Source organism: Mobula birostris, chromosome 12 (genome assembly GCF_030028105.1).
Source record: "Mobula birostris isolate sMobBir1 chromosome 12, sMobBir1.hap1, whole genome shotgun sequence".
NCBI lineage: Eukaryota > Metazoa > Chordata > Chondrichthyes > Myliobatiformes > Myliobatidae > Mobula > Mobula birostris.
In genome coordinates, this window is record NC_092381.1 from 27,497,349 (window position 1) to 27,519,563 (window position 22,215).

The 22,215-nt window shown below is 41.8% G+C and overlaps 1 protein-coding gene across 1 annotated transcript in view; it reads left to right on the forward strand.

Moving 5' to 3' along the window:
* Positions 1 to 11,003: 11,003 nt before the first annotated feature.
* Positions 11,004 to 22,215, forward strand: part of LOC140206276 (uncharacterized) — a 38,204-nt gene continuing 26,992 nt past the window's right edge. Inside the window, exons 1-2 of the mRNA XM_072274604.1 lie at positions 11,004 to 11,264; positions 18,368 to 18,429. Of these exons, the coding sequence (XP_072130705.1) occupies positions 11,218 to 11,264; positions 18,368 to 18,429 (109 nt within the window). The 5' untranslated portion in view covers positions 11,004 to 11,217. The remainder of the gene's footprint in view (positions 11,265 to 18,367; positions 18,430 to 22,215) is intronic.

Consider the following 22,215-nt stretch of genomic DNA (forward strand, 5'->3'; position numbering starts at 1 on the left):
AAATACATTAGGATGGATAAGTCCCCGAGACCCCAGGCTGCACCATGAGGCAAGGGAAGAGATTGCTGAGCCTCTGGCTAGGATCTTTATGTCCTCATTGTCCACGGGAATGCTACCGGAGGATTGGAGGGAGGTAAATGGTGTCCCCTTCTTCAAAAAAGGTAGTAGGAATAGTCCGGGTAATTATAGACCGGTGAGCCTTATGTCTGTGGTGGGAAAGCTGTTGGAAAAGATTCTTAGAGATAGGATCTATGGGCATTTAGAGAATCATAGTCTGATCAGGGACAGTCAGCATGGCTTTGTAAAGGGCAGATTGCATCTAACAAGCCTGATAGAGTTCTTTGAGGAGGTGACCAGGCATATAGATGAGGGTAGTGCAGTGGATGTGATCTATATGGATTTAGTAAGGCATTTGACAAGGTTCCACACGGTTGGCTTATTCAGAAAGTCAGAAGGCATGGGATCCAGGGAAGTTTGGCCAGGTAGATTCAGAATTGGCTTGACTTAGAAATTAGTTTTATAGCATTATAGCATTAATTGTGAACTGTGAACATTAAGCTGAGAGCTTCCAGACTGTTTGTGGTAAAAGGATATCTGAGATATCTTACGCAAACACAAGGAATTCTGCAGATGCTGGAAATTCAAGAACACAAGTCAAAGTTGCTGGTGAACACAGCAGGCCAGGCAGCATCTCTAGGAAGAGGTACAGTCGACGTTTCGGGCCGAGACCCTTCACCAGGACTAACTGAAAGAAGAGCTAGTAAGGGATTTGAAAGGGGGAGGGGGAGATCCAAAATGATAGAAGACAGTCTTCTCCTATCATTTTGGATCTCCCCCTCCCCCTCCCACTTTCAAATCACTTACTAGCTCTTCAGTTAGTCCTGATGAAGGGTCTCGGCCCGAAACGTCGACTGTACCGCTTCCTAGAGATGCTGCCTGGCCTGCTGCGTTCACCAGCAGCTTTGATGTGTGTTGTCTGAGATATCTTATGTGTGTTAAGTCACCCAAATGGGAGAAAAAGGGTAAAGAAAAAACAGAGCAGCTCAGGCTTTTTAGGAATGGGGTAAGGATCATCAAGATAAAACATGGTGAACTAGTAATCATTCCTCCAGCTTTGCTTTCTGCGACAGATGATTTATTGTCTGATTTATGGTATGTCTTTATAGGCATTATACCCATGTTTTGAAAATCCTTAATCCTTTGAGTTTGAGAAATCCTTTGTGCTTAAGAAATGCTTTGTTTTGTGTTTTGGAAATGGTTCGTAATTTGGAAATGTTTATGATAAAAATCCTCTAAGTTTTAAATTTGTTTTAAGAGTGTTCTGTGAATCTAAATCTATATCACTATAAATCAAGGAACTGTTTGAAACTGTTAGCTGGAAGTATCTTCCCTTGGTAGAGAGAGGGGTCCCACTGCTTGATTAGTGGGTATTGACAGCTAAACCCACCGTGGATAATAAACAAGAAAGTAAACTAGTCTTTGAAGATGGAGTGGTTGCAATGTAATCTCCCCTTAGTGAGAGTATTTGTGGTTATTTATATCCAATAGGGCTAAGAGTTCATTTCAGTTCAGAACATTGCAGTCAGCAAACCCAATGCCATCACACTCAGATCAATAATGGCTCATGGGGATTGATTGTTCTGATGGAAATAAAATAACACTCTCTCTACAAATCAGTTTCCCATGCACAGGTGTGACTCTGAACTTCCAGTAGCTTGTTACATTAATTCTCCATCCCACTATGACTTGTGGGTCACCTGCACTGTTCAAATGGGGCTCAACATAAACTTGAACAGTACCTCATCTTCCTTCAGGGCACAATGCCACATTCAGGACTCAAGAACACGTACAATAATTTAAGTTGCCTCCCTTTTCTCTGCTTGTATAGAACTGTCCACTTCTACCATAGGTTGTCCATCTGCTTTATGAAGTTCTTTTTTTCTCTGAGGTCTAAAGGTAACCTGAAGACAAAAGCAAAATTGATTCCCTGTTAAAGGAATGCCAATTTGTTTCATAGAATAGTATTGAAGCACAGAAGTGTGTCCCTACAGCCCACCTAGTCAACCATGCTACCTTTACAGCTTTTGCTGCATTAGGATGGTATCCACGCGTTTCCTATCCAAATGCTTTTTAAAAGTTGTATCTGCCTCCACCAATTCCACTGGCAGCTCGTTCCAAATATTCACCACCCAAAAAATAGGGGAAAACTTGCATCTCAGGCTTCAGTTTGAAAAATATTTATTTATTGAGATAGAGCTTGGAACAGGCCCTACTGGCCCTTTGAGCCATGCCACCCAGCAATCCCCGGTTTTTAATTTGAGATTAATCACGGGACAATTTACAATGACCAATTAACCTACCAAACAGTTTGCCTTTGGACTGTGGAAGGAAATCGGAGCACCGGGAGAAAACCCTCGTAGTCACGGGGAGAACATACAAGCTCCTTGCAGGCAGTGGTGGGAATTGAATCTGGGTCATCTGTACTGTAAAGCATTGTGCTAACCACTACACTACCATGCCACCCCAGTACGGCAGTGTAGTGACTTCTGTCCTTTTCCCAAGCGGTTGGAGTGGGAATGGTTGAGTTGTTAATACTGCTAGTGCCTTCAGTGCAATGGACTTGCTGCATCTCTGCCCAATCCAGTTATGGAAATTACTAATTGGGGACTGAGATGAACGCCAGGGCACTCTGGTTACCAGGCATTCTACCCAGCCGCACCTTTGACTTCAGAGTGGGGTTTGTGCTCATACAGAATCTGTGCCCAAAGAAAGCACCACTTTTTTGTAAGATTTTCCCCCTGATTTGAGAACCAAAGAAAACAAGACATGAATCTTTTCCAATGAAATTTAGTGCATAAAGCTAATGCTTCACTTACTCTGATACCCAAATTCTATTTATTGGAGTTGATTTATTGTGCAATGCCAGTCTGGAGAGAATCCAAATGAAACTTCTCTGTAACCTTTCCCCAGATTTAATAATAATCTGCAGTAGTTTGCCTGCCTCATGAATGCAATTGATTCCTTTGTGCTAAAATGTGAATATGCTGCTGTTTGCACATTCCTACTGCACGGTGTAGATGAGAAGTGAGGACGATAACTTGTGATTATTACTTCATAAAAGTAATAATCTGCTTTCTAGGTAAAGGGGGTTCTTCAACCCTTTGATCCTCTTTTTCCATCAACTACTAATAGATCATAGAAAAGATCCAGGATGTGGGGTAGAAAGGAATACCATCACAAGAACTGCTCACTGCTTACAGGTAGATGCAGTTCTACAGCGATGGACTAAGATGTTTACATGTTCTGCTTAGATTTCTAGTTTTTACTGATACAGAATTATCCACCACTGTGTAGTTTGGTTCAGTAAAATCTACAAGGTTATTGTTTTACCTTTTCCCCCAATTATGATGTAATGCAAAGTAGTATTTTCGTAATTGCCCCATGGTTTCCATAATGAATAATTTTGGTCTGAGGTTCAGATATGCAACTGTAGCATGATATTTCACAAATCCTGATGTTCATCATAATTGACTTGACTACTAACAGCTTGCATTTATGTTAGACAGCTGGTGCAAGTGCCTTACAAAAGCATGTATGGAAGGAAAAGAGGCAGGTAAAGATTTGGTCATATTTCAAGGGGACAAGTAAAGGAGGAATAGAAGGTGCGAAGTCAAAGGTTAGGAAAAGATTTTCTGAATGTGGCACCCAGGTACAGTACCAGAAAATCACAACAGGCAATGGCTGGCAAAAAGCTGTCAAAGGCATGAAGATTACATGGGAAATTGTGGTGCTAAATAGGAAAGGTCTTGAAAGATGGGAGGGATCAGAAGATGAAGTAATTCACAGGGAAACAAAAATTCTTCCAACTTAATTATAGACGATGCGGATTTGCAGTGGTTAACACCAAATTTTCTCTTTTGGAGAAGGCTGAACAATTCAATAAAGAAAGCTTATGGTATAAGTCAAGTATAATTTAAACAATTTTTTAGAAAGGATCAAAAATTTGACAGTAATTCTAATAAGAATAATTATCATAGACTTCGAATTTGATTAGTTGCCAATGCCTTAGAAAACTTGTTATGGCAGATGTGGGGGCAGATTTTTGTTCTTTGTTGCCATGGCAACTTATTTTTATTGTTGCCTTGGAAGTTTTATCCATGTACTGAGGCTTGCAGCAATCAATGGCACATTTTATTCCACCGTGACTAAGGATTTCGTATGAATTTTCAATGTTATTTAGGGTACCTAACAGCCACCATTTTGTTAATGCAAGAAATATTTTATTTTATTCTCACACTGTTTTTAAAACAATTTATATGATCAATTCAAATGTTTTTGTGTTGATTTGTTTTTATGCCAAACTGATGATGATGAATTATATCACAGTTAATAACTATATAATTTAACCCAAAGACTTGTTTTAGGTGAATATACTTTGATAATAATTTTACTTTGAACTTTCAGTCAGCAGTAATCTGAAAGAGAAATAACTCATGATTCCAGAGTATTCAAAAGTTTTTGAAAATTGTGGATAAAAACCTATACATATTAATAAATAACACACATCAAAGTTGCTGGTGAACGCAGCAGGCCAGGCAGCATCTGTAGGAAGAGGTGCAGTCGACGTTTCAGGCCAAGACCCTTCGTCAGGACTAACTGAAGGAATAGTGAGTAAGGGATTTGAAAGTTGGAGGGGGAGGGGGAGATCCAAAATGATAGGAGAAGACAGGAGGGGGAGGGATGGAGCCAAGAGCTGGACAGGTGATAGGCAAAAGGGGATACGAGAGGATCATGGGACAGGAGGTCTGGGAAGAAAGACAAGGGGGGGGGGACCCAGAGGATGGGCAAGAGGTATATTCAGAAGGAAAGAGGGAGAAAAAGGAGAGTGAGAGAAAGAATGTGTGCATAAAAATAAGTAACAGATGGGGTACGAGGGGGAGGTGGGGCCTTCGCGGAAGTTAGAGAAGTCGATGTACGAGGGGGAGGTGGGGCCTTAGCGTATGAGGGGGAGGTGGGGCCCCATCCGTTACTTATTTTTATGCACACATTCTTTCTCTCACTCTCCTTTTTCTCCCTCTTTCCCTCTGAATATACCCCTTGCCCATCCTCTGGGTCCCCCCCCCCTTGTCTTTCTTCCCGGACCTCCTGTCCCATGATCCTCTCATATCCCCTTTTGCCTATCACCTGTCCAGCTCTTGGCTCCATCCCTTCCCCTCCTGTCTTCTCCTATCATTTTGGATCTCCCCCTCCCCCTCCAACTTTCAAATCCCTTACTCACTCTTCTTTCAGTTAGTCCTGACGAAGGGTCTTGGCCTGAAACGTCGACTGCACCTCTTCCTACAGATGCTGCCTGGCCTGCTGCGTTCACCAGCAACTTTGATGTGTGTTGCTTGAATTTCCAGCATCTGCAGAATTCCTGTTGTTTACATATTAATAAATGCTGCCTTTAAATGTATTTTATAATTCTAAGTTTATAAGATAAATTTGTGGAAGAATTGGAAGAGAACAAACTAATTAATGCAAGTGAGAATGCTGGTGGCTGAGAGGATAGTCAAAGCAGTAAATTTGAAACATTATTTAAATAGATTTTGTCAGGTATTGAAACAGTAAGAAACTGGACTGCAACGTGATTTTAAGTTTTAAATTGAACTTAACTCAGACAGATTTTTATGCCACCAGTTTTCCATACACCCCACAATATTTTAAAACTACATTCAGCTATGAGTTGAATTTCATAGAAGTAGTAATCTGCTATATAGGAAAAGGTGGCTCTTCAATCCTTTGATCCTGTTCTTTCATTGGGGTTGGCCTGTTTCTCAATTCCATTCAGCAGTTTTGAAAGGAACTCAGTTTAAAAACAATTTTGGAGGCAGAAGTCCCTTGGATTAATAAAAATGGTGCCAAACAGGCAGTTCCCCTGGGTGTGGGCTCATGTCTATTCTGAGTGATGCTGCAGGACGAGAGATGAATTTACTTCTTGAGCCAGGAAATTGTGTGTCAGGACCCACACTCAATTACAGAGCACCAAGAGTTTGCAATCTGCCAAAATCATGCAGAGCTGGCTGGGTGGCTGAAGATTCTCCAAAGATATTGTGGGAGAGGTTGGAGAGCTCTGGGCCAGGCTGTATGTTTTAGGCTTTGTGGTCCAAGAGGTGGAACAGAATGGAAGCAAATGAGTTTTGATTATGAAAAGGACAAGGGCAGTGGATGGTGAGCAAGCATGCTCTTGAGGTGAGCGTACAACTAACAGCCGGTGTGTGTGTGTGTGTGTGGAGGGGGGGGGGAGTGGAGAGACAGAACATTTGAGAGAATGGAAGGAGGAAGGTGCTAAGAACAATGAAAAGGAATTAAGTGGGAATGATGGAGATGTAAGGAGGGATCAGGATGAGATGTTATGAAGAAGAGGATGAAGGAGAAAAGGAGGCCAATTTTCCATTGAGCATATGGTTAGTGATTTTAAAGTCTGTGCAACATCTTGAATCTCCTTCCTCTGAGATTAGGACTTTGCTCTGTCAAGCCCTTGGGGATGGTCAGTGTGCTATTTTGAAATAATTCCTCCACTGGCATTTCCCAAAGCTCAGATCTCTGGGGTCTCCAGTGGATATTCAACAAAGTACCTTTACCCAACAATTGGAAACTTAAAGCACAGAAATATACCATTCAATGTAGCAACTTCTGGGGATTCCCAAGCCCTTCTCCAATTTGAATCAAATTGTTTCCAAAAATTTCTCATTCATGTGTTTATATAATTCACTTCCTGCACCTCTCCCATAGTTATGAAAAGTTCTCAGGAACGGAACTGTTGTAAACTGGGTGTTGCCTGTATTCCTTTCCAATAGCTCTTGTAATGAATTCTAAACTTGTGTTTATAAAACAAACTGCAAGAGGAACTTAGGTCAGGCAGCATCCGTGAGGGGAAATGGGCAGTTGATGTTTCAGGTGGGGACCCTCCATCAAAACAGAGCTCTTCCAGCAGTCTGCTTTTTGCCCCAGATTCCTGCATCTGCAGTGTTGCCATTTTTGTTCTATGATCTCTCTGCTGTGTACCTTATTAAATTTAGTTATTCATTATATTTATAGACCCTGGTATTTGATTTCCAAAAAAGTGAAAATGTTTTAACAAGGAAATTGGAAGAAAGAATGTCAGGTTTCCACTAGTGATGTGATTTCATTCCAAAATGACTTGGCTCTGATTTTAGAACTACCCTGCTGCATTCCCAGGTTGTATTCTTAAAATGAATGAATGGAAGCACATGTATATTTTTCTTGAGTTATTCCCTTTCCTGATGTTATTGTGCTTTGTACTTAGTGTGTAATAGGAACTCCAACTTATAGGTTAAGGGGGTTTGGTGGTGCTAATTCATGGTCACAGTTTGAGGATAGAGGGGAAGCCTTTCAGGACCAAGATTAGGAAAAACTTCTTCACACAGAGAGTGGTAAATCTGTGGAATTCTCTGCCACAGGAAACGGTTGAGGCCAGTTCATTGGCTATATTTAAGAGGGAGTTAGATATGGCCCTTGTGGCTACGGGGGTCAGGGGGTATGGAGGGAAGGCTGGGGCGGGGTTCTGAGTTGGATGATCAGCCATGATCATAATAAATGGCGGTGCAGGCTCGAAGGGCCAAATGGCCTACTCCTGCACCTATTTTCTATGTTTCTATGACATTGAAGGCTTCCATTGAGGCATTTCAGCAGTATCATTTTCACACTGTCACCGAATTAAAATTACTTTGGAGTCCCAGAACTAGCACTTTCAAGACAGGAGCCTTCACATTATGTACAAGTGAGAAAAGGCAAAAAAAAAACACTTTAGAAGAATGTTTACTGTTACATAAAAGCATTGGAGTTTTATTCCAACGAAAGTATGGGGGCGGGGGGAATATCATGAATATTATCTTTGCAAAACTTGCTTAGTTCCCCAGATGTATCCTTTCTTTGGACAATAGACCTAAGTGGAGACCCTGGTTACCTTCAGTTGGCTGTGTTGGATAAGTTAGCACTGGACTCTGGAAATAGAAAGTCATAAAAAGAGATTGCTTGGTAGACGGGAAGGATCCTTGGAAAAAAGGCATCCACGGTCTCTGTGGAGACTCTGGCTCAGGAGTGTTCAAAGTGGAGAAGCATTTGTGATGGTATTGGGGAAACAAAGCTTTGCATTAGCAGCACTCAGAAGACTTGGGTACAAGACAGAAGGAAAATATGATCTCAAAATACACACGGATCTTTCCAATCAATTACCTCCTGCAGTTCCCAAAGGAAGAAATTCTCCATACTGAAGGGTTGCCCAGGAGGACTCGAGTCCATGGGGCACAGTGAATTGCAGATCCAGCAGAGAGCCTCTAAACACTGATGATTTAAAGTCAAATCAGATAATAAAAGGAAAATAAGGCCAACCAAGGGCTAAAATCAGGAAGGGGCAGAGAAATGGAGGGAAATGAAATTTTTAATTTCTGGAAACTTCTGCTTGCAGGAACTATAATCCAAAATCAAGTCCCATCCGTGCCGGCCACCCCCACCCCCCCATCACTGAACTGAGTAGTATTGCAGTAGGGTTGAAGATAACCTGAATTTATTACCGGTACCGTTATATAGTTAACGTTGCTGATTGAATACCGACTGATTCCACCACTTTCTGGAACAGCACTCCGTGCTTGCCTGCCCACGTTGCCTCACTTTCAACTCCGCACTGCAATAACGTAAATTTTACAAAAGAAAATATGTCACGGCACTAGTTCCCGCCAGAGCTTAATTCGTTTGTATGTACAAATGGGATATTTTTCAGCCCACGAGCAAAGTAAAAGTTTGTTCGCGGGGCTGCTGAAGCAATCTCTGGCGATTCGCCACGTCTCTCTCTTTGCCGAAACTACTTCATTCTTATAGACCAGAGATGGAATGAGCCTTTGTCTCAAATTCTGGCGCAATATGAAGGGAGGCTTAGTGAGGCCGCACAGAAGGGACGAAGCGTTCAATAGCAGTTCCAATATGTGTTTAATCATGCCTGGGAAACAGTCGGTGATCCATACTAATTAGAAACAATGGCCGGGGCACGTCGTCATTGAGGACACAGTTCCCTCCAGTGCTCTTTTCTTCAAGTTGGTCAAGATGGAGGTTTATTGTCATTGCTGTGCAAAACAGCATAAAAACACAATGACTAAATTTAAAATAACGACGGAGTTGTTTAGAATTCACGTCCAAGTTACAACTGAATTAAAAACAAGCAATCCCAAAATGGGGCATTCATCAGTTGCACAACAGCCTGGGGTAAAGGCTGTTTTTTTTCCCGTCGGGATGTTCGAGCAGAGATGTTTCTGTATTTCTTGCCAGATGGTAGGAGATTGAACAGGTGATTACTGGGGTGGGTTGAGTCTAGCATGATTTTGCGAGCCCGCCGTGGACATCGTGAGATGAAGAAGGTTTCCTGGTAGCTGTGTCCCAATAATGTTCTGTGCAGTCCTGGTTACTCGCTGAAGTGCTTTTTGGTCGACATTGTGGCAGCTAGTGTACGACTCTGTCATGCAGTATGCTCTCAATTATACATCAGTAAAGGTTTACCAGCAGCTTTGGGGGCAGATTTGCTGTCTTTAAACTCCTAAAACAGTATAAGCGCCGCTAAGCCTTCCATACTGTCAAGGTGGTCCAAGAGAGCTTCTCTGTGAGGTTCACTCCCAAGAACTTAAAACTGGAGACCCTTTTCACTGCTTCACCGTTAATGAGTAGTGAAGCTATTCATACCTCCTTGATTTCCTGAAATCGATAATCAATTCTTTGTTTTTTTTAAATGTTGAAAGGAAGGTTGAGGTTATTGCACCATTCAGACAATTTCTGTATTTCCTCTGTTATTTGTAATTAACCCAACCGCTGTGGTGTCGTCTGCAAATTTGATGATGAAGTTGGTGGCATAGGCAGGGGCACAATCATGGGTGAAATGAGAGTGTCAAACGAGCGGGCTCAGTACGTATCCCTGCGGGGCACCAGTGTTCAGAGTCAGAGGCTGCTGTCTACTTGACTCGTCTGACTCTCTGGTGCGATTGTTAAGAACATTCAGAACCCAGTTAAAATTGATTCTTATTTTGTTTCATATAATACCCGTGCAAACATTTACATATTTCATTTAGTTCGGATATTTTAAATTATTTTGTTAATAATTAACTGGAAAAAAACAACAACCAGCTAAAAAGCTGGAAGTGGTCTGAAAGTTAAGCATAATATACGGGAGTAAAGCAAAGTATCCGGAAGCGGTCCTGCCGAAGGGTCTCGGCCCGAAATGTCGCCTGTACTCTTTCCTATTGATGCTGCCTGGCCTGCTGAGTTCCTCCAGCATTTTGTGTGTGTTGTTCAGGTTTGATTCCTGTTCTCCGGTAATTTGTGAGAATCGCGGGGACTTCAAGATCTTTCCAGGCCACGGGTGCTCGGGCTTCAGTCATCTCCAAAGATTGTTCGCCGTGCATTCCATCTGAAAGCTATGGCCCGAGCGATTCCAGGGTCAGTTTCCATGTGTTGTTCTGGTTAATGAACAATCAGACGCCGAGAAATAAACGAAGAATAAACTGCTGTTCTTCAGACCAGAGGCCGTGAACCTGAAAAGTTAGCTCGGTACACTCAGCCTGATTGTGTCCAGAATTTAACACACGAAGTGGAAAGGTTAACCGATTGGAACGGAGATGAGAAGGAATTTCTTGGATCTGAGGGTGGCGAATCGATGGAATTCATTGCCACAGACGGCTGTGGAGGCTAAGTCATTAGGTATATTTAAAGTAGAGGTTGATAGGCTCTTAATTAGTAAGGGCGTGAAAGGTTACGGGGAGAAATGAAATTGAAAAGGATAACAAATCAGCCATGAAGAAATGGCCAATTCAGCTCCAATAGTTTATGGTTCCTACTCAAGTCTAGGCCAATGCACGTCCGTGTTCTTTTTGAGGTACGCTGCTAAGAAAGCTTCGTCACTCTGATTCTGATTTGATTCAGCATTCAAATAAACGTACGCTCCTACTTCTAACACCCTGAGCTCGCTTCCTGAAGGTGGGGCTGCTAAGCAGGCCCAGTGTCCTCGACACTTTTTGCTCCCGTCAATCAGCCTTTGTGATTAGTGAAAGGGCAGGAACATGCCTCTCGGCGTCACCTTTTGTGTTTCTCCATTCGGCGAGGCAACAGGAAACATTGATCATTGCCACATGCAATCTCACCCGCAGGGAAACGCACTGGGAAAGACAGGTGGCAATGAGGGGGAATCGGCTGCAAGTTAATACAAAAACAGCAAGCGGCAGGTAAAACCAGAGCGGGCAGTAATGGGGAAGTTGGTGAATGGACCTGAACTCTCATTGGATGGGGCGATCGTTCAAACGCGGTACATTGGCCGGCAAACTTACTTGGAATACTGTATAGGCTAACATGTTATTGTGCCGATTGCCATTTATATTGTTTCTCAATATGATGTGGAAGTATTGAATATAAAGCTAAATTATTGGGAATATGCTGGTTTACTACGTTTCATAAGTTGTTTTGCTTGGATATCGCGAGCCCGGTGTGAACACCCCTTCTGGTTTATGACAGTGAAAGTCTTAGTTCATAACAATATTGTGATTTCAAAGCAAGCACAAATATACCTAAAATGATCATATTATTCAGTTTTACTATTCCATTGCAATTATGTATGGCATCATCAGCATTGGTGCAAGCAGATGCTTTTCTCTGCATCTGAAGAAGTTCTTAATGGCATGGGCAAAATATAGTTTCCTTAAAAGTTATTTACTGAAGATTAACACAGCAGGTCGAAGAATTAGAGGGGTTGTGGGAACAATTCAACAATTGACTGTCATCGAGTCATAGAACACTTCAGCACAGAAACAGGCCCTTTGGCCCACCTAGTCTGTGCTGAGGCTTTAATCTTCCTAGTCCCATCAAATTGCACCTAGTGTATAGCCCCCTCCATACACTTCCCATGCATGTACCTATCCAAACATCTCTTACATGTTGAAATCAAACCTGCATCCACCATGTACGCAATCAGCTTGTTCCACACTATTTACTCTCTGAGAGAAGTTCTTCCCCATGTTCCCTTAAACATTCCACATTTCACCCTTAACCCATGATCTCTAGTTGCAGTCTCACTCAACCTCAGTGGAAAAAGCTTGCTTCCATTTACTCATTATTTTCAAATCCTTCCTCAGTCTTCTACAATGAATGACACTGGATAACAATTTTATTTCAAAAGTTTTGCTTCATCATAGTTTTCTTTTGTTTATGATGGACTGCTTGAAGCTGAAGACAAATCTGATTTCAGACTACATGCATCATGTAGGAGTTTGGAGAAATAGGGTATTAACTTTTATTGAATGCAATGTGTTTAATTGCATAACGGTGCTGACACGGCAATAGTTCAACTAAGCTAAAAATGTTTTGTTTCAGATTTTCATTTGTACTCAGTGTTTGAGGCTTCTCTTTTAAATGTCCAACAATAATCAGCCAGCAATGATGGATTTTAGTTGCCTAGATACCATTCCTCCACGACTGCAATGTCCTGGTGAAACTTTTCACCATGCTTGTTACCGATAGTGGCAAGATTTGCAAGGAAGAAGTCCAAATAGGGATGCAGAAAATAAACCTTTAGTGATATGTTGCAGTTCACAGTTTTGTATGCTTGAAGCATTTTATCAACCAGCTGCACATAGTTTGGTGCTCTGTGGTTGCCAAGAAAATTTTCAACAACCTTGAATGCCTTCCATGAGATTTTCTCCAGTCCCACTGTAAGTTATTCAAATTGCCTGTTTGATTTGTGGACCAACAAAAATACCTTCCTTAATCTTGGTATCATTATTCTGAGAAATATCTGTCTCAAATATCAAAATCCTTCATGGAAATTTATAACCTTTCTAAAACCTGTCCTGCCATGCAGCATCCATCCTGCCTACGCAAGCCTGGACAAGATAGAAAACTTTTCAGCTTACGTTGTGGGCAACACTTGAATTATGAATCAAAATAACAAATATAGGTGTTTTTTAAGAAGATGGGGAAATCTCCATGGTGATATTTATGAATGGCAACCCAGAATGCATGTGATACACCCAAAACTATTCAGGAATCAAAATCTTTGTTGTCCATTATTATGTACCTGTATTCCATGATCCCTTTGTTCTTCCACACTACTTAGTGCCCTACCACTTACTGTGTAAGACCTACACTAGTTGATCCTCCCAAAATGCAACACCTCACACTTGTCTGCATTAAATTCCATTTGCCATTTATCAGCCCATTTTTCCAGCTGGTGCAGATCATGCTGCAAGCTTTGATAGTCTTCCTCGCTTTCCACTACACCCCCAACCTTGATGACATCTACAAATTTGCTGATCCAGTTTAGCCCATTATAATCCAGATTATTGATATAAGTGACAAACAACAATGGACCCAGCACTGATTCCTCTGGCACAGCAACTGTCACAAGCCTCCATTTCTGGCTTCTCTATCAAAGCCTATATCTGATCCAATTCACTACCTCATCATGAATGCCAAACAACTGAACCTTTTTGACCAACCTCCTATGTGAGACCTTGTGAAAGGCCTTGCTAAGGTCCAGGTAGACAACATCCATTGCCTTGTCTTCATCCACTTTCCTGGTAACTTCCTTGAAAAATTCTAAGATTGATTAGACATGACTTGCCATGCACAAAGCCATATTGACTATCCCTATCAGTCCCTATCTAATCAAAGACATATATCTAGCAACACACATCAAGGTTGCTGGTAAACGCAGCAGGCCAGGCAGCATCTCTAGGAAGAGGTACAGTCGATGTTTCAGGCCGAGACCCTTCGTCCGGACTAACTGAAGGGAGAGCTAGTAAGAGATTTGAAAGTGGGAGGGGAGGGGGAGATCCAAAATGATAGGAGAAGACAGGAGGGGGAGGGATGGAGCCAAGAACTGGACAGGTGATTGGCAAAAGGAATATGAGAGGATCATGGGACAGGAGGCCCAGGGAGAAGGAAAAGGGGGAGGGGGGAAAAACCCAGAGGATGGGCAAGGAGTATAGTCAGAGGGACAGAGGGAGAAAAAGGAGAGAGAGAGAAAGAATGTGTGTATATAAATAAATAACGGATGGGGTACGAGGGGGAAGTGGGGCATTAGCAGAAGTTAGAGAAGTCAATGTTCATGCCATCAGGTTGGAGGCTACCCAAACGGAATATAAGGTGTTGTTCCTCCAACCTGAGTGTGGCTTCATCTTTACAGTAGAGGAGTCCATGGATAGACATATCAGAATGGGAATGGAATGTGGAATTAAAATGTGTGGCCACTGGGAGATCCTGCTTTCTCTGGTGGACAGAGCGTAGATGTTCAGCAAAACAATTTCAAAGACATATATCTGGTCCCTTAGAATACCTTGCAATAACTTTCCCACTACTACTATCAGGCTTATTCTCAGAGCTTTTCTGAAAGAATGGAACAAAATTAGCTATCCTTCAATTCTCCAGCACTTCACCAATGGCTAAGAATGCTTTAAATATCTCTGCTAGGATCCTTATTATTTCTGCACTAGCCTCCCATAGGGTCCGAGGAACACCTTGTCTGGCTCTGGAGATTTATCCACCCTAATTTGCCTCAAGACAGCATACACCTCCTCCTCTGTAATCTATACAGAGACCATGACCTCTCTGCTGTTTGCCCCTCTTCTATAGTCTCTGTGCCTTTCTCTCGCTATTCCTTTCCTATTAATGTACCTCAGCCCCTCTCCACATCCACTCTGTCAAGGCCTTTCACTGTTCAGTAGGTTCCAATGAGGTTACCCCTCATTCGTTTGAATTCCAGTGAATATAGCCCAGAGCTATCAAACACTCTTCGCATGGGAAGCCAGTTTCAGCACATCTTTTCTAAAGGGACCAAAACTGCTCGTAATACTCCAAGCGAGGCTTCACCAGTGCTTTATTAAGTCTCAACATTACATCCTTGCCTTTATATTCTAGTCCTCTTGAAATAAATGCTAACATTGCATTTGCCTTCCTCACCATAGACTCAACCTGCAAATTAACCTTTAGGGAATTCTGTACAAAGACTCCCAAGTCCTTTTGCACCTTTTTTTTGTATTTTCTCCATTTAGAAAATAGTCTACGCTTTTATTTCTTCTACCAAAGTGCATGACCATACACTTCCCAACACTGTATTCCATCTGCAACTTCTTTGCCATTCTCCTAATCTAAGTTCTTCTGTAGCCTCCCTATTTTCTCAAACTACCTGCCCCTGCACCTATCTTCATATCATCTGCAAACTTTGCAACACAGCCATAAATTCCAACATCTAAATCATTGATAAATAACATAAAAATAATCAGTCCCAACACAGACCCCTGTGGAACACCACTAGTCACCAGCAGCCAACCAGAATAGGCTCCCTTTATTCCCACTCTTTGTCTCCTGCCAATCAGTCACTGCTTTATCCATGCTAGAATCTTCCCTGTAGTAACATGGGCTTGTAACTTGTTAAGCAGCCTCATGTGTAACACCTTGTCAAAGGTCTCCTGAAAATCCAAGTACTCAACATTAACCTCTTTGTCTATCCTCTTTGACATCCTCTTTGTCTATCCTGCTTCAAAGAATTGTAACAGATTTGTTTCGCAAGATTTTCCCTGGAGGGAGCTATGCTGACTATGGCCTGTTTTATCATGTGCCACCAAGTACCCTGAAATCACATCCTTGACAATCGACTCCAACATCTTTCCAACCACTGAAGTCAGACTAATCAGCCTATAATGTCCTTTCTTCTACCTCTCGCCCCTCTTAAAGAGTGGAGTGACAGTGCAATTTTCCAGTCTTCCAAAACTATTTCAGAACTTAGTAATTTAGTGGAAGATAATTACCAATGCCTCCATAATCTCTTCAGCCACCTCTTTCAGAACCTTGGGGTGTACATCATTTGGTCCAAGTGACTTATCTACCTTCAGACATTTCAGTTTCTCAAGAATCTTCTTTCTAGTAACGTTACCTCACGCACTTTATGACCCCTGTCATCTGGAGCTTTCACCATACTGCTAGTGTCTTCCAGAGTGAAGACTGATGCAAATGATTATTCAGCTCATCTGCCATTTTCTTGCCCCCAGCTCTCCAACCCCCCCGCCCCCATTACTACCTCTCCAGCACAGGTTTTCAGCTGGCCGATATCTACTCTCCCCGCTCTTTTGCACTTTGTGTATCTGAAGAAACTTTTTTTATCCCCTTTAATATTATTGACTAGCATACTTTCATATTCCATCTTTACCCTCTTAAGGAGCTTTTTTGTTGGTTTCTGTTGTATTTAAAAGCTTCATAATCCTCTAACTCCTCACTAATTTTTGCCCTGTCCTAGGCTTTTCTTTTGGCTTTGACTTCCCTTGTTAGCCATGGTTATGTCATCTTACTTTTAGAATACTACTACTTCTTCAGAATGTCTATAACCTGTGCCTTTCGAATTGCTTCCAGAAATTCCAGCCATTGCTGCTCTGCCATCATCCTTGCCAGTGTTCTTTTCCAGTCAATTCTGGCCAATTCCTTTCTCATGCTTCTGCAATTTCCTTTACTTCACTGTAATATTGATACATCTGGCTTTAGCTTCTCCTTGAACTGTATGATCTCCTATTTCTGACTTCACTAGCATGTAGCATGGGTAGCAATCCTGAGATTACAACCCTGGAGGTCCTGTCCTTTAACTTGGCACCTAACTCCCTGAACTCACTTTGCATGACCTTGTCACCCCTCGTCACCCCCTCCTACCCATGTCATTCATACCACGACCTCTGGCTGCTCACCCTGATACTTAAGAATACTGTACTGTGGACTTGATCTGAGATGTCCCTGCTGTTGGCAACCAACAGGCAATATACCATCCAGAAATCTCATTCTCGTCCATAGAACCTCCTTTCTGTTCCTCTGACCAATGAATCCCCTACCGCTACAGCTCACCAGTTCTCCCCTTTTCTCTTCTGAGTCATAGAGCAAGATTCTGTGCCAGAGACCTGACTGCTGTGGCTTTCCTCTGTTTGGTCTTCCCCTCCCACATACCTGCTGTTGAGAGGAATGTCCACAGGGGTACCCTGCGTTGGCTGCCTTTCTCCTATCTCCCTTCTGACAGTCACCCAGTTACCCGTGTCCTGCACCTTGGGTGTGACTACCTCCCTGTGTGTCCTCTCCATCAACTGCTCAGCCTCGTGAACCATCCAGAGTTCATCTAGTTTCAGCTCCAACTCCGTAACACGGAAGCTGCAGCTGGATGCATTTCTTTGCAGGTGTAGTTGTCAGGGAGACAGGAGGTCTCCCAGCCTTTCTACGTCCCACAAGAGGAACATTCCACTATCCTGCATGGCATCTCTACTACTCTGAATGTGCAAGAAAGAATGAATGAATAAATAACAAAATAAAATCTACCTACAGGCTGTACCTCTCTTCACCAAAGCCTCAATTCCCCACTTTCCAAAAGCCTCACTTTCCAAGTGCCTAATCATATGCAATCTGGTGTCTCCTCAAGATTGTGGCACATAAAAAGTTCTGACTCTCCTTGCTTGCTTCTTTAAAACTCTGACTCCCACCACACAAACCGATGTCTCCTTGGGAGCTGTGGCATGCAAAATGTGGCAACTATCATGAAGTTTAAATGTCAGCAAAGCAATTGGTTAAATGCCTTTTTGATATAAAGTGGCTTGTGAATTTTAGATGGTACTGTACATGTAAAGTAAACTTAAATGGACTTGGTAAAATTTTGACTTCTAGATGATCTGATTGTGGAAGGCTAGAGCCTGATATCATCTACAACTCCAGTTCAGAAAGATTTCATTTTGCCCCAGTAGCCTGAGTTCATGTTAATATGCCCTCTGAGTTCATTCTTGTTCTACCTGCCTCATTTTAACCTCTTGGTATATTCCTTTTTCTTGTTATCTAACCTATTTGGCTGAAAGATTTCTTGGGTTTCTGAATTCCACATTCTAAGCACTCTATCTGAGTTAAAAATCGTCTTCTTACCATCCTGCATTTACATCTTAGTTTTTTTTTGCATTCTCTCCTAAGCAGAACTATTCTGTTGAATCTATATATAGCTTAACATAGAACATAGCTTAAAGATGATTTTCTGATAATACCCATTATCCTTTACCAATAGTCCTTTCATTTGCACTAGCACAAGCATTCAGTGCAAAATGTACCTCTTGATTTAATAAAGTAAACAGTTTACATGAAGTTAATTTGGTTGCCTTGTTAATTCCATTTTATCAGATGGAATCCTAAGGCATAAGGCTACATTTCTCTACAAAGCCAAGAGGACTAAAATTGGTCACTATGGTTGCTAGGAAACGAAATGATTATGAATTACTAGGTGCACTATTTCCTTATCTGCAATTATTTTGAGTACTATATCTTACAGATGGGAAGGCATACAATTTCATTTTGGTCATTGGGAAGTTATTGATGGCTGCAATGATGGAGGTAAGATGGAAGATAATGATGTTTCCATTTTATTTGTGTCTCCATAAATACTTGCTTTTTGTTTTGTGATAGTATTATGTTTGTTGTCCATGAAATTCTGAACAAAAACGAAGATCTTAAGCACTATCTGATATAAATAGCTCCAGGGACTCTCACTAAAGGGGGGCTATATTGTAGCCACCTATTCTTTGAAGGCTAGGTCAATTCCCTGTTTATCTTCCACAGTCAGTTTCGCTGCCAATTCTCGCTATCTGAGTGGTGGGTACATCCCCCCCCCCCCACCCTATCAAGGAGGAGATACTTCCAGCTAAAACAAGTAGTTCACGGTTAATTTTTAATGATACATGTTTAAGTTTAGATAAAATTCTTAAAAAACATATTTAAAACTCAGCAGATTTTTATTTTATAAAAGGTTTCCCAATTACTATCAATTCCTAAAACTCAAAGGATTTCCAAAACACAGCTATAGTTCCTACAAGCTGTACAGGCATCCCAATGAATTTCAGTTGAATGAGTCAAGTATTGCAGAAATTGAAGACAGAGGAATGGATTTTAGTCATCCCATCTTTCTGTCTTTTTTTTTACCATTCCTGACAAGCCTGGCTATTCTCTGATATTGATATGGTTTTTTACTACTTGGTGACTTCACATGCATGTGATATACCTTTGCTGGGAAATTCTTACAGATGGTCCAAAAGCTTCTGGTGTCAGAGATTCCAGGCACCCAAAATTAATGCTGTGAGGGCTGATTCTCTGAGTAAACAAATCTTCCAGCTATTGAAAGATTATCTATTTGATGTGCTAAGTGATAGTATTAGTCTGGTCTGCAAGCTTCCTTGAACTAAATAGTTTAGCCAGTGTTTTTTGGCTTGATACACACCCAATTAACATCACCTCATTATCTTACACTGCATCTCCCGTCAGCCCTGTGCAATGGGCTAGCAGCCTTTGCTCCATAGGCAGTGCTGTTTATTTGCAAAGCTGTCCTTTTAACGTTAGACTGATTATTACTTGCAATTTACATTAAATACTGAAGACTGATTCTTACTTACAACCAGAAGCTGAGCAAGGAATACTGGTTGAAATTTCAACTTAATCAAAAACAAGTCTTTGACCCCTGGAAGAGTCAGCTGCTGTGCTATATAGTTGAGTTTGGTAATAAGGCTCCCCCAGGCCCTGGATAGTGAATATCAATCACAGATTCTATTACCAAGTTACCTTCTTACAATCCATTTAGATCAGTGTTTTTGAGTTACTGATAAACATGTAAGTGGACAGAGTCTGGAAATGCATTCATTACAAGTTTTTATCCATTTAGTTGTTGCTGGTTCAGCAGGAGCATTCTGTGGTTATAACGAAGCTGGTACTTGGGGATATAATTTAGGCTGGCATTTTAATGCTGTCTCTAAAAGGTACTACATTGTCAAAGATGCTGCTTTGCAGCTGGGATATTATCAGGACCTTATCTGCAGGGAGGTGCAAGGGATCACATTCCCATGTTTAAAATCTTGTTGTCTGGCCTCAGTCCAATGCCATCAAAACAAAGTTTCTGTGCCCAGATATTTGATGGCATATCTTTGTTTCTTTTGCCCGTTAAATTGATTTTGGATTTTCTACAGTGAAACTTGTGATTACTGTTTCCTATCACTCCAGAAGTTTGACTAGGTACTTCCGGACACAAGTTATCTTTGTAGCCCAATGTGACTTCTACCTCAGTTACACACAGAGCAGTTAGAGCAGTTCATGGGAAATGTGCCCATCACTGAGCATTGCCAGTAAAATATGGTACTGCCAGTGCCCTACTTGACAGGGATCCTTACCTTCTGTCCTTTTAGAACTCTCCAGCAGTCCCCAGTTTTGGTCTCAACACTATGTTTCAAGACTTGATTTTAGTATCATCCCACTGTCACTTATCCCACTGCCAGAACAACTCTTTTCCACCAAACGTAGCTAACTCAAGACAAGAGTGTCTGATTCATCTCCATCTCACCATCAAATTGTTTACATACTAAATTTTACTAAACTCAGTAGGATTAAGACTGCAACATTTGGATGAAACATAAACCCATGAACAATACCTCCATTCAGGGCCTGAAACAGTCTTTCCAGGTGAGGCAACACTTCACCTACAAATCTGTTGGGGCAGTCTCTTGTATCTGGTGCTCCCGATGTGACCTCCTCTACATCGATGAGACCTGAGGTAAATTGGGGAACTGCTTTGTCGAGCACCTCTGCTCCATTCACCAAAAGCATAACATTTCCTGTTGGGCAACCATTTTAATTCCTGTCCCCAATCCTGTTTCAACATCTTGGTCCATAGCATCCTCTTTTGCCATGATGAGGCCACTCTCTCGGTCGAGGAGCAATGCATCTCATTCAGTCTAGGTAGCCTTCAACCTGATGTCATGAACATCAATGACTCCAGCTAATTTTTCTCCTCCCCCTTCCCTTTCTATTCCTCTCTGGTGTCTTACTACTTCTACTCACCTGCCTGTCACCTCCCCCTGGTGCCTCTCCTCCTTCCCTTCGCCCTATGGTCCACTATCCTCTCCTATCTGCTACCTTTTTCTCCAGCCCTTTAACTTTCCCACCCACCTGGCTTCACCTATCACCTTCTAGCTAGTCCTCGGCCCACCTTTTTATTCTGGCATCTTCCCCCTTCTTTTCCAGTCCTGAAGAAATATCTCACCCTGAAACATCGACTGTTTATTCATTTCCAGAGATGCTACCTGATCGGCTGTGTTTCTGCAGTATTTTGTATGTGTTGCTCTGCATTTCCAGCATCTGCAAAATCTCTTGTGTTTATAATACTTTACTGTTTTGCATAATTTATTTATTTATTCTTTATTTATTGTAACTTATAGTAATTTGTTGTACCTGCACTGCATGGCTGCCACCGAACAACATATTCCATGACTTGCGTCCGTGACAATAAACCTGATTCTTATTCTGATTGTATTAGCTCTGCTTCTCTGTGTTCACAGCCACTTAACGTTCTCTGTCTGACCCAATGTGTTTACATAAACTCCAAGGAAACACTTGTTAGCTGTAGTGTCGCACAACTGGAGGCTGCCTATTGTCTGAAATAAAATGCTATTGTTCATTACTAGTTATTTAAAACTCGTTGGTCCTATCAGTTTTTTCTGCTAGAATCTTCTGTCCCTAGATACTGCCATGGTTGCTATTGCAGCAAGCTATCACTTGCATAATTTTTGGGTTCACAAGATCACAAGACAAAAGAGTAGAAGTAGGCCATTCGGCCCATCAAGTCTGCTCCGCAGCTCCCCCATGAGCTAAACTATTCACCCATCTAGTTCCAATTTCCGGCTTTTTCCCCATATCCCTTGATACCCTGACTAATTAGATACCTGTCAATCTCCTCCTTAAACACCCTCAATGATCGGGCTTCCACAGCTGTATGTGGCAACGAATTCCACAAATCCACGACCCTCTGGCTAAAAAAATTTCTCCTCATCTCTGTTTTAACTGGGTACCCTCTAATTCTAAGACTATAGCCTCTTGTCCTGAACTCACCCACCAAGGGAAACAACCTTTCCACATCTACTCTGTCTAACCCTTTCAACATTCGAAATGTTTCTATGAGATCCCCTCTCATTCTTCTATACGCTAATGAATACAGTCCAAGAGCCGACAGACGCTCTTCATATGTTAGCCCCTGCATTCCAGGAATCATCCTCGTAAATCTTCTCTGAACTCTCTCCAACATCAGTACATCCTTTCTAAGATAGGGGACCCAAAACTGCACACAGTATTCCAAATGAGGTC